General features: G+C 37.0%; 1 protein-coding gene across 7 annotated transcripts in view; it reads left to right on the forward strand.

Annotated features, from left to right (window-relative positions):
- The window catches only part of TTC3 (tetratricopeptide repeat domain 3), a 116,521-nt gene that overhangs the window by 37,925 nt on the left and 65,500 nt on the right, over positions 1-13,096 (forward strand). For all 7 annotated transcript variants that reach the window (XM_027582290.1, XM_027582293.1, XM_027582287.1 and 4 more), the window contains 6 exons: positions 1,933-2,095; positions 3,054-3,099; positions 3,908-4,028; positions 5,362-5,425; positions 8,049-8,109; positions 11,036-11,120. In XM_027582290.1, the coding sequence (XP_027438091.1) occupies positions 1,933-2,095; positions 3,054-3,099; positions 3,908-4,028; positions 5,362-5,425; positions 8,049-8,109; positions 11,036-11,120 (540 nt within the window). The remainder of the gene's footprint in view (positions 1-1,932; positions 2,096-3,053; positions 3,100-3,907; positions 4,029-5,361; positions 5,426-8,048; positions 8,110-11,035; positions 11,121-13,096) is intronic.

Here is a 13,096-nt window from a genome sequence, read left to right on the forward strand (position 1 = left end):
GGGAACCCCAAACTGTTATCCTTAATAACTGTTAATTCTAGTGGCAAGAGAATCTCCTTTAGTATCTATACAGTACACCTAAGGATGCCTCAAGACTGATCCTGATTGAGCCATGTGTTCACCAGTGGATTGATCCTATGACCTGGAAAATGGTGCATTTTGATTGGTCAGTCTCCTGGGTCATATGCTTCTCCCCAGTCATTTTTGAGAGGGAGCACTAGTCCCAGTCTTGCCCTTGCTGTGTGGAGTAGGCACATGGTGGCACCAAAAGGAGGGGATGCTAGGCAGACGAACAACAGGGAATTTCTATATATGTGATAGAGAATGAGGTAATGTCAAAGAAAAGCAAAACTTTGTATTGTAATTGGGTTCAGAAAATTCTCTGAGATACCTTTTAATTTAAGTTTCATTCAAATAACCTCAGCAATGAGACCTGAATAAATTCATTTTTCAACCGATAGACTTCATGCTAGGTTTTACAGAATTTAGGGAAAAGGACCCGGCAAAAGATGAGGAAGGTGGGAGGTTGCAGGGGGGATGGGGAAGAGAAAGAAATTTAGCAGGTACGGTTTATAATCTATCATATATCTTATGCTGTGTGTGTGTTTTTTTTTTATGTAGTTACCTTAATTTTGAAGTTGGAATAGTCCTGGGTGATAGGATGTTGGTCTTGTAGCATATCTGAGAGATCTGTCTTCATATGCCTTTTGAGGAAAAGCAAAGTTTAAGCAAATGCAATCTGCATTGGGATCTTTGATCTGAATCTAAATAGTCCGGCTAAAAAAAAATGTTTCAGAACTCACAGATTGGGTTGGTGCACAAGAGCAGGATTATATGTGTATCAAACCTGCATAAACAAAGGTCCCCATGGTTGTTCCTGGCCTTTTTTTTAGTGAAAAGCTCATCTTTCTTAAAAGGGTCACTTATTTCTGATTTAGCAGTTTCTCAGAGAATGGGAATGTTCTTTGTAAAATCTGTAGTAAGGAGGCAAAAGCTCTGGATCTGGAGTCGTAAGATCAGGATTCTTTGGCTTGCCTCTAAGTAAGTGTGACATTGGGCCAGTTTCTAGCCTCTCTCACAGGTAAGTCAGTTCTCAAGTGGAGGTACTGTGCCTACAATGGGAGATCAGTTTGTGAGTAGCTAGAAGAGGGGGTGGTTGAGTTAGCCCCAGGTTTGGTAATGCTAGCTTTCTAGGTTAAAACGTTCATCCTGGAGATAGAAGATTTCCCAAAATGCATAAATGGGGCCAGCCAGGACTGTGGTTCTGTAGCAAACAAAATAAAAAGCCCTGATCATTGGAATTGAGTAAATCAGTGGTTTTCAGACCTTTTCTTAAAGCCAAGAACTATGCTTAGAAATAAAATAATTAAAAGCTGATTAAGAGCAAGCCGAATGGAAGATCTAGCCTAGATGCACCCCCTATCTGTGACCATGCTTTTCAGAGGGGTTGGAAAACGACTGTATAAGCTGATTGTTCCTTCCAGTTCTAAAATTTGTTTGATTTCCAAAGTGTAGGGAATGTAATGACTTAGAGACTATTACTGTCTTAAAATATTTTGAAAAAAATCAAGTTGCTTATTTATAATGAATGGTTTGTGTTACTTTATTTGGCACAAAATAATTATTTCATTCTTTACTTGTAAAATATAATAAAGGTTGAATTATTTTCTTTGGGGTACAAAAATCTCTTAAGCAAAAATACTGATCTCTAGTTAAAATTATTATAAATACTATTTATTCATAACTTCACTTTAGCTCATTTAGGTAATTTTATTTCCTGAGAGGTATTAACATTTAAAAAAATTTTTCATTGATAGGTTCCTAATCTAACATTTTAAGTAATCAGTTTTCAAGCAAAATATTTTTCCTTATCTATTTTCTTTAACTTAAGCATATTTTTGAGAAAAAAATTAAATTTATCTTTTGGAACAGGGTCATTATCGTTATTGTGCTGCTCTTTCTATGCTGGGGGAATATGACTGGGCCCTACAAGCAAACATAAAAGCTCAAAAACTCTGTAAAAATGACCCTGAGGGAATCAAGGATCTAATTCAGCAGCATGTAAAGTTACAAAAACAAATAGAAGACCTGCAAGGTATTTCACCTAAGATTCTTTGGTTACAGTTGAATTCCCTTTAAAACTTTTGAAGGTGGGTTTCTTGGATTAATGGAGGACCATAAATCAACTCTCAGGTGATTTGTGCTTATTTTGTTACGTTATCTTGGTCAAGTCACTGAAGTTTTCCATTTCTGTCTATGTAGAAGTACGTTAGTGTTATATTCCACTAGGTAATTATAAATGATTTGTATTTTTTATTTGAAACAACAAATTATTATTTATTCTTCTGTAGTGAAATATGCCACCTTGAGATTTTGGGTAAAGTGAAGACTTTGGAAACAAAATTGTTTAAAATTTTTTCCTCCATTATGGTTATTTCTTAAAGAAAAGACTCTTCAGTAGAGTTGTTTAATGTTTTTGCACCAAGTGTGTGGCTCATTCTATAGCATGCTGAACATTTTTGCATATGTACATCTGTATGTGGGTACATATACATATGTCAGAAATCAGCTGTGTGGGCTAGGAATTCTAGATTTTCATTCTCTTGTTTTCTCTCCTGAGTATTTTGCTTTCTCCAATGCCTGAAATTCCCTTACTCTATACTTTCAGCATATAGGCCTTTCCTGTTTTTTGTTTTTTTGTTTTTTTGGGGGGGGTATTTAGTGTCTCAGGAAGCTGAGATGTTATTATCCAACATAACATGATTATAAGATTGTGAGCTCCTTGAAGACAGGTACCATCTCTGATTCAGATTTATATACTGCTGTATCTAGTCAATGATCACATGTAATGGGATGTCAAATGAGGCTGTGTAACATTTTGCTGAAGCCATCCTAAAACTCAAAACATCTGAAAATATAAAATTATTTAGGTTTATTTTTGAGTTCTATAAATTTGATGTTCTTACTGTCAGCTTAAGGGGTATTTGAAAATCTCTTCAAAGTATGTGTTGCCAATGCACTGATTACCTTGCATGTGTGATTGATTTTTATAGGTCGAACACCAACTAGAAATCCAATTAAAGCCTTCTATGAAAGCAGGTGAGTTAATGCCAATCAGATCAGTAGGTCTTACGTGGGATGGCTTTTCCCGGTAAGTTTAAGAATCACTGTATCTGATGCTTTGTGGCTAATAGCAACCACAGTAAAGTTGGGGAGGGTCTAAGATCAGGTGACCTGTGAATTGTCAGATTTGTTTTGTGGACTATTTTACTGAACCATTTGTATGTGTATTTAATGGGAGATCAGTAGCCTAAGCCTATGGGAAAAGGTGGGTGAAATGTTAAGTGGATGTCACTGTGCTTGGGTGTAGTTTTTGCAATGAGCGTCCTGGCAGCAGAGAGCAGGGACACAATCTGTACCTTTAACCTTTAGCCTCTGTCTTGGAAGCATCTGCCACCAGCCTCCCAGTATCTTTTCAAAGACTAGAACACTTTCTGTTAGAAATAGACAACAGACAGATTCGATATGCTCACAAGAAAACAAATAGCAGCCAGGGTTCTACATTTATTGCTTGGCAATTAAAATAGATTTCCCCCCCCCCCACATGCTTTAGATGCCTAAGATATTGAAGCTGTTAAATTTAAATCAGGGAGAATTACTTATTTTAATATTAGAAACCAGAATACATTGAACTGTTTTTAATCTGTTTTGAGTTCTTACTATGAAATTTAAAGCAATATTTGTGTATAAAGCCCAATCTCAGAGGAAGATCCTTTTTAAAACAGTATTACCCTGCTTTCAAGGAAAAAAGGTAGTATTTGCTGGAACCTATTTATTTGAAGGATAACTTTTTAAAAATGCATACTAATCAACAAATAAAATTAATATTTCTCTTATTTCCCTTCAGGGCCTATATACCCAGTTTATCAGCACCTGCGTTTAGTACTTCACTTAACTTTGTGGAAACCGAAAAAGATTCCAGAAGAACTAACCACGAAATGGCAAACGGTGGTAATCAGAATCTAAAGGTAGGTTCAGTTAAAAACTAATATTAAATGATTTCAAGTATAGATAGTCTCATGTTTTTACAGTAGTATTCCGGTGATAATGGAAATTAAATATTTTGGTGATATGAATCCCTTTTTGCCTCTGATATGAAAAGAATGATTCTCTCTTTTTAATAAATATTTCAACTACCTCCTTCAACTACATGAAGAGAATATTTCTTTTTTTTTAAGATTTTATTTATTTATTTGAGACAGAGAATGAGAGAGAGAGAGCACGAGAGAGAAGAGGGTCAGAGGGAGAAGCACACTCCCTGCTGAGCAGGGAGCCTGATGTGGGACTCAATCCCGGGACTCCAGGATCATGACCTGAGCCGAAGGCAGTCGCTTAACCAACTGAGCCACCCAGGCGCCCTGAAGAGAATATTTCAATATCACATAGTTTCTTTTGAAATCACATTGGTGTGTTTTCAAAATACTTTTTTTCTAAATTTCATTTTACTACTTGGATAGTTCTCTTTGTATGCTTTTCCTGCTTTACATGTCTCTCAAACAGCCACTTGGGAATGAGTGACAGCAGGGTCTGGGGACCACGTCATCCCACTCCTTACAGTGCTTCGGATTTTTCTTTTCCTCCCTTTTGCAGTCAGCTTGGCTGCCTGGCACCGCACGAGGCTGTCCACCTGACTTGTGTGGGGGGAGGCACACCCTCCCCATTTCTGCCCAAGCCATTTCTGCAGCAGTGGTCTCCAGCCTTGACTCCCTGCTGTGCTCACCAGCACCCAGGCCTCATGGTTTTTGAGGGCACCTCTAGGCCTTTTAGCCTGGCTCTGTGATTGGTATCCCAAATGACCTGAATCTGAGTTTTCTCTGAACAGTAGTATACTAAAAACTTGGCAGTTATCACCAAGTCCACGTTAATATTTCTTTCCAGAATTTGTGAGGAAAAAAGGAAATGGTATTTTGGAGTATGTGGCTCGTAGGCATTTAAGGGAGCTTTTCCAACTCACTGTGTAGTCCTTTTATTGTTAATGAAAATCTCAGAGGCTGTATTCAGTTAGGGAGAGGAGCATAAGGAAAGATGCAATAATATTTATTCAGTACACTTATTGAACAATAGACCTGTCAGGCATCATGCCAAGTGTTGGAAGTAGAATTACCATTAGAGAATTTGTCTTATTAGAATCTCTTATCACTAGTTATCCTTTTGTGTGTTTATTCATTTAGGCCTAATTACCAGCTGGTTATTTTAGGCACTTGGGTAAATTCTGTTTTATTCTTTTTTATTATTTAGTTAATTGAATTCTTTATGGCTTTATTTTTTTGAAAATCTCACGAATTTTGTTTTCATGGGTAGGTGGTAGATGAAGCTTTGAAGGTAGATGATTGTGACTGTCATCCTGAATTTCTACCACCATCAGGTAAGTTTTTTCCTTATGTAAGTTGTTGCTGAATTAATATAGCATTCCTTTTTTTTTTTAATTTTAATATAGCATTCCTAAAACTCCAGTCCCAACGTTTGCATGAGCCTTGCATACATTTGCTGTTACTCTCCTTTTACTTTATAATGCTTCTGTGTTAAGAAAACATTGAATACTTACTTGAAATCAGTGCTCAGTCTTTTCATATTAAATAAATTTAATTTTGGAAATTCAAATAAATGGAATAGAAAGGGAGGATGAAACTCTTTTTGGTCTGCTACCTAATTTCCGTGAGGCCAGTGTTTTTCAACTTTAATTTCATTAAAGCCCCCTGACCCAGGAGGCTTTTTAGATGTATTTTTTTCCTGTTTGCCCTCCTACGACAGATACTGTTTAACTGTTTATGTCCTGTATGTACATCTGTGCTTTATATATTAAAAAAGTTAGATTTTTTGTTGTTGTTTCTGCTTTTTTTTTTTTTTTAACTTTCACCCTGGTTGGGGGTGATGTTGAGAATGGGTGCTTTAGGCTGATACTAGTTTAACTGGTACATGCTTAATGCATATGTCTATTTCTGCATCTAGTAGATACACGGACACACAGCGGGACTTCATTTACTTGGCATCATTTGGAAATGAAGGGTCCAGAGAAGCGAATATTCATGTTCCATTTACTTCTCGGTCTCCCTTTACATCACCAGATTTTGTTGAAAATCATTCTAAAGTAGATATGCTTCCTGGACTTTTGAAACAGAGTTTTGAAAAATACAGATTTTCTTGATGACTCGAGGTTGCTGTCGGGTACAGATTTTTTGTTTGAAGCTTTCAGAGGTTATTGGGGTGAGATTGCTGACCTGATTCGTGATCTTGTTAGTAATCTCTTTTCCTTTTTCTTGTTTGTTGGCTTGTTTTCTTTTCAGTGTTTCTGCTTCTGTCAGCCATTTCTGTCTTTTGCTTCCCGCAGTTCTGTCTTTTCTTAGGCTTCAGTGCCACAAATCCAGCTATTTACCACTGGCCATTCCCATTTGGTTAGCATATTGGAAAATTATGAAGAGGGAGACTCAGGTCATTGTCTTACCTGATGTAATAAGTCAAATAGCACATGAAAAATCTCTGAAGATAAAACTTTTCTTTTGTAAAACACCTTTTATTTTATTGATATTTCTTAGGCTGTTATTATCAGATAGCACATTTAAGTAAGTACTCTAAATACCATCCACACTTTAGCATCTGTATTCAGTCAAAGAAATTGAGGTCCCAGGGTTAGGGCTGTGTAGTTTTGCCTGAAATCAGACAGTAGGAATCAAATTAGAACTCTTCTGCCTTTCTGGAAGCCTCTTTTGTTTTCTGAGGCCATCCAAACCAGCTTGGCTCTGATCCCCTCCTTAATACATAGGTTCTGACATGCCTCTGCTGTCTCTTCCCAAAGCTTCCATCAAAAAGACCCTGTCCCTGTTGCTGTGCTTTTTTCCACATAACTTTGTGCATGGCCCTCCCCACTCCAAAGTACGTAGTAGTCCTTGCTCTTACCAGTGGGACAAAGGCTGGGCTCACAGAGCTGGAGTGTTGGAAGCAAAGGACCCGTGAGCTCTCACTCCAGCTGGCCTTCGCTGCCCCTTTCTAACCTTCTCTTCTTACCCAACTCACCAGATCACACAGGTTTACTTAGTGCTTCTTAAAGTGAATGTTATTCTTAGGTTTGGCCCATCCTATCCACATCCTACTTGTTTGTCTGTTTGTTTCTTTTTCTCTTAAGATTTTTATTTATTTATTTGAGAGCGAGCGAGTATGAGTGGGGGAAGGGGCAGAGAGAAAGGGACAAGCAGACTCCTCGCTGAGCATGAAGCCCACTGTGGGGTTCCATCCCAGAACCCTGAAATCATGACCTGAGCCAAAGTCTGATGCTTAACCGACTGAGCCTCCCAGGTGCCCCAAATCCTACTTTTTTCTTAAAACTAAATACAAATGCTGCACCCCCACTAAGGCTTTTCCTGGCCACTCGACCTTAAGTGATTTCCACCTCTGGGTTATAAGAGCAGTTAATACGGAATTTATATGTCAGTAGCAACATGCTGTCTTCTCTTCTTAAAGATGGTTGTTGTGTAATTACTGGTGACTGTCTTTTCTTCCCATCTGATTATAAACAACCTAAGAATGGGAACTATGGCCTATATCTCTCTGTATCTACTTTAGGCCTAAATAGTATCATTGTAATTAGTGTTCACAATACTGTCATAGCATCCATAGACGGACATCATGGTAGCTGGTTTTTCATCTGTTTGTACTTACACTCACATAAAATATTTTTTTTTAAAGATTTTATTTATTTATTTGAGAGAGAGAGAATGAGAGATAGAGAGCACGAGAGGGAAGAGGGTCAGAGGGAGAAGCAGACTCCCTGCCGAGCAGGGAGCCCGATGTGGGACTCGATCCCGGGACTCCAGGATCATGACCTGAGCCGAAGGCAGTTGCTTAACCAACTGAGCCACCCAGGCGCCCCCACACTCACATAAAATATTGCTTCCTTTGCTGCTTATTCCAATTTACATATTTTTAATTGATTTGCTTTCAGGCTTGTTGATTTTTATGAACAGATTTCAGGAACAAATACTTTGTATTCACAGGTCAGCCTCCAAAATATAAAGGAAAACAAAAATCTCGAAACAATGAATTGGAGAAGTTCAGGTATGTTTTTTATCTGTGTGGCTTTTCACCCCTTATAGCCTCCTCTTAGGAAAAAAAGTAAAAGGGGGGAAAAGTCTCAAGTAGTAGCTATGATGAGTACTGAAATCCCTTTCAAATATCAAAGGCATATCTTTAGGAGAATGTCATTTTTGGCTAAAGGATTATTAATCCTGGGTGTTAATAGATGTCTGGAAAGCATGGAATATGAGATGTATCAGTGTTAATTTTTAAAAATCCCAAAATACATGCTCATACAAAGAAAAAATATTCAGAGAAGTGTAAAGTGAGAATTACGTCTTCTCCCTGCTCACCTTATTTCACCTTTCCCACAATTGATTCTTTGGTGGCTTCCTTTAGGAACTCTGTGTTAACAAGTTCTTGTCCACCTGGAAGCAGGCATGAGTATGTGTGTATTTAGGGGCCCTTCTGAGTAGTTCTCATTAAAGGAAAGTATTCATTAATGAAGCAACCACTTGTAAAGTTAATTCTGTCAAACACCCTCCACACCAAAATTAACAGTAGGACCTCATGCAACTGTCTTTATAATTAATCTCTCCATTGCCTACAGAGATATATACTGATTGCAAAGTGAAATTGTAAATCTTACAATGAATATAGAAGTTCATGAGGTCAAGGAAAGTGGTGCCGGAGACCCTGCAAAACCATTTCTGCCACAGTTAGACCAGCTGTCAGCTCTCTTTTCTTCACATAAGGCTGATTCCTGGATAGGTGCTTCAAGGAGAAGAATTTTAATATCAAAGCACTACGAGATATTAGTAAAGCCCCATCTTAAAAAATATGACTATTTTTTGATGCTGCTACAAAAAAATTAAATTTAAAGCAAGGGCTTAGATACTGTGTTGTTCTATTATTCAGTAGAAAAATCCTGAGTCTTCCCCTCCCCCTGTTAACCCTAAAAAGAAACCAAAAACATGCAGGGTCATTCTTTGAATGCATAGTTATAATTTTAAACTGTTCTTCTAAAGAAAAATTTATGTTTCGATATTTTGTTTTTGTTTTTAAATTGAGGTCTTCTTATTTGATCATGTCTACTATATGATTATGTCTACTTAATGATTAAGTGGGGTAACTACATGAAACACTTAGAGCCCTGGAACATGGTAAATGCTCAGTACGCTTGAACTATCATTGTTGTTAGGACCATTCTGGCCTATAGCTTGCTTTTATTTTTATCTTTTATCTATCTGTATCTGCATATTTTCACATATCACATCATGGAGATCGACATCCTTCATTTTCATGGCTACAGGATAGTTCATAGTATAGATGTGTATTTGAAGAAGAAATTTCTAGAATGGAATTGCTCTGTCAAAGAGGATGTGTACTTTGCTAGATACTGTCACATTGTCCTCCCAGAAAATGAGCATTGTTCACACTCTTCCTGAGCTGGTGGAGAGTGTGGTATAATAAAATATATATATATATATATATATATATATATATATATATTTGGTCTTTGTCCTTAGTTCTTGGCATAGAGCACTTAAAACCCTTGGAACTTTCAGAGTGATAAGAGTATCTTTTGTTCTTCATAATGAGCTTCTTTCTGCCTTACCTATACTAATGAGATGACTCAAGGCTGGTCCCCCACCTTCAGGATTGGGGTGGTTGGCTACCAGAAAGACCAAACATGTGATTGGAGAGTTGGAACTCTCAGCCCCACCCCCTGATCTCCAAGAAGGGGAAGGGCGCTGGAAATTGAGTTCAGTCACCAATGACTAGTAATGATTATTCATGCTTATGTAATGAAACCTTGATAGAAGAAACCTCTAAACTGCTGGGGCAGGGGAGCTTCTGGGTTGCTGAATACGTGGAGATGTTGGGAAGGTGGTATGATCTGGGGTGGCATGAAAGCATTGCAGCATTCCCCTCCTCTGTACCTTCCTGTGCATCTCTTCCATTGGGCTCTTGTGAATTATATCCTTTATAGTCTAGTAAAGATAAGTAGAGCACTTTCCTGAGTTCAGTGAGTCATTCTAGGGAGTTGTTGAACCTGAGGGTGGGTCACAGGAACATCTGAGTTTGTAGTCCATCAGGCAGTAGTGTGGGAGGACTAAGCACCTCATTGTGGCTGACAATAGCGGTAAGGGCATTATTTCTGAAGTGGGGTCAGTCTTGTGGGACTGAGCCTTTAACCCGTGGGGCCTGTGTTAACTCCAGAGTTGGTGTCAAAATGGAATTGAGTTGTTGGACACTTGGTGTTGGAGAATTGATGTGGAAAATGGCAATTATTTGGTGTCAGAAAATACCACCTAGGGTACCTGAATCTTCCTTACCCTCAGCAGCATTGGGAGTCAGACTTTCTGAAACAGTTATATCTTATTATTAGATTTTCATATGAGATGGAGCGTCTTTGCATGTTTATTGGGCACATTTCTTGTTTCATGGCTATGTTGTTATGACTACATTTATAATAACTTTTGATGATCAGTGCAAATCCCCCCCAATTTCTTTTTTTTCTTCAAGTTGTTCTTCCATACCATCTTTATAATCAATTCATCTGGTCCCCCTCCATCTCTAATTTTATAGGGATTTTTTTGAGATTTCATTGTATTTAGAGATTAATTTGGAGAGAATCAGCTTCTTGGTAGTATTTCAATGTAGGAACTTGGGACTCCATTTATTCAATGTTTAAAATGACCTTTACATGGAGATGAAAAGTACAGCATAGGGAATATAGTCAGTAATATTGTAATAATGTTGATTGGTGACAGGTGGTGACTACACTTACTATGATGAGCTTTGTGTAATGTATAGTGTTGTAGAATAACTGTGTGGTATGCCTAAAACTAATGTTTGTATGTCAACTGTACTTCAGTTTTTAAAAAATGGCCTTCAGTAAATATATTCTTTATATAAGCAAGACTATTTTATTTTAAAATAACTCAACACTTTTCTCTATTAGTTCTAGTTCACAAGGGAGTTTACCAGTAGATTTGAAGAACATCTTGGAAAAACAGTTTTCTAAATCTTCCAGAGCTGCACACCAGGTAAAGGAAAAGGCTTATTTCTAATGAAAAAAAGCAAAGTCTTTGAACAAAACATTTTTCATATAAGTCTAATCATGTACATCTCTAAGATTTATTTTTTATAATTTAAATTATGGACATACGATTTTATATATGACTGCTAAGAAACCAAACTATCACTAATTTAGGTGTTAACTTGATAATCACTTTAAACAGAAATTTAACTAATGCTTGATACTGCAGAATTGTTTGCTTCCCAAAGATTTAAAGATTTGGGATTCCTTGCTTTCCAAAGTTTTAACTTTTAAGATAAATACTTTAAGGAGCACTTGGCTGGCTCACTTGGTAGAACTTGCGACTCTTGATCTCTGGGATATGAGTTCAAGACTCATGTTGGGTGTACAGGTTACTTAAAAATTTAAAAAAATAGATAAGTATTGTAAGAAGATTTAAATTATTTTAAAAGGTTCAAGCACTTGCAGTTTTATTACACCTACCTTAAAGCTGTTAAAGAGCAAACTTTCTATTCTTTGAATGATTTAACAGTAATCAGATAACTTTGTATATAAAATTCTTTCTACGGTATTTAGGAAGTTAATTAGAAAGTATACGTTAAGGGGGAAAAGATGAATAACCACAGCAAAGAGGATTTTTAGGGCAGTGAAAATTCTTTGTATAATATTATAATGGTAGATATATGTTCTTATACATTTATCCAGACCTGTAGAATGTATGGCACCAAGAGTATATCCTGTGTTAAACTATAGACTTTGGGTGATTAGGATGTATCCATGTCATTCATCTTTGGTAAGAAATATACTATTCTGGGTTCAAGAAGATGTACGTACACACACACACACATGCAATAGAGTATTACTCAGCTATAAAAAAGAATAAAATATTGCCATTCTTGACAACATGGCTGGACCTAGGGAGTATTTCGCTAAGTGAAATAAGTTACAGAAAGACAAATACCATGTGATTTCACTTATATTTGGAATCTGAAAAACAAAACAAATGAACAAACACAAAAACAAAGTCTCATAAATACAGAGAACACACTGGTGGTTGCCAGTGTGGAGGGAGAGGGAGAGGATGAAGGGGAAATGGGTGAAATACATGAAGGGGATTAAGGAGTTCAAACTTTGGGGCACCTGGGTGGCTCAGTTGTTAAGCATCTGCCTTCAGCTCAGGTCATGACACCGGGGTCCTGGGATCGAGCCCCATGTTGGTCTCCCTGCTCAGCAGGAAGCCTGCTTCTTCCTCTCCAGCTCCCCCTGTTTGTGTTCCCTCTCTGGCTGTCTCTCTCTCTCTCTCTCTCAAATAAATAAAATCTTTAAAAAAAAATAAAAATAAAAAGTTCAAACTTCCAGTTATGAAATAAGTAACCATGGAGTGAAAAATGCAGCATAGAGAATATAGTGAATAATATTGTAATAACTCTGGCTGATGACAGATGGTAACTACACTTATTGTGGTGAGCACTGCATAATGTTTAGCATTGTCGAATCACTATGTTGTATACCTGAAATTAGTATAGCATTGTATGTTAACTATACTTCAGTTAAAAAAATATAGAGATGTAAAATACACCATTCTGATGAGTGATATTGATAGTGGAGTATACATGGGAGGAGGCAAAGGGTATATGGAAATTTCTGTACCTCCTTCTCAATTTTGTTATAAACCTAAAAGGAAAAAGTCTTCTAAAAAATGCAAGGGATACAGCTAAAGGATTACTTTGAAGGAAATTTATCAAGCTAAATGTATGTATTAAAAGAACAGAAACTTCTAAATTAATGAAGTATTTATCCCAGGAGCTAGAAAAAAAGAAAAACAGCAAATAAACCCAAAGAAAGTAGAAGGAAGGAATTAATAGAGATCAAAGTAGAAAATAATGAATTGGAAACAAACATATAAGGAAGAATCCACAGAGCTAACAGTTGATTCTTTGCCAGTATAAATAAAATTTACACACTGGTGTTGCAACTGATTAA

The sequence above is a fragment of the Zalophus californianus genome, chromosome 1, assembly GCF_009762305.2.
Source record: "Zalophus californianus isolate mZalCal1 chromosome 1, mZalCal1.pri.v2, whole genome shotgun sequence".
In the NCBI taxonomy this organism is placed as follows: domain Eukaryota; kingdom Metazoa; phylum Chordata; class Mammalia; order Carnivora; family Otariidae; genus Zalophus; species Zalophus californianus.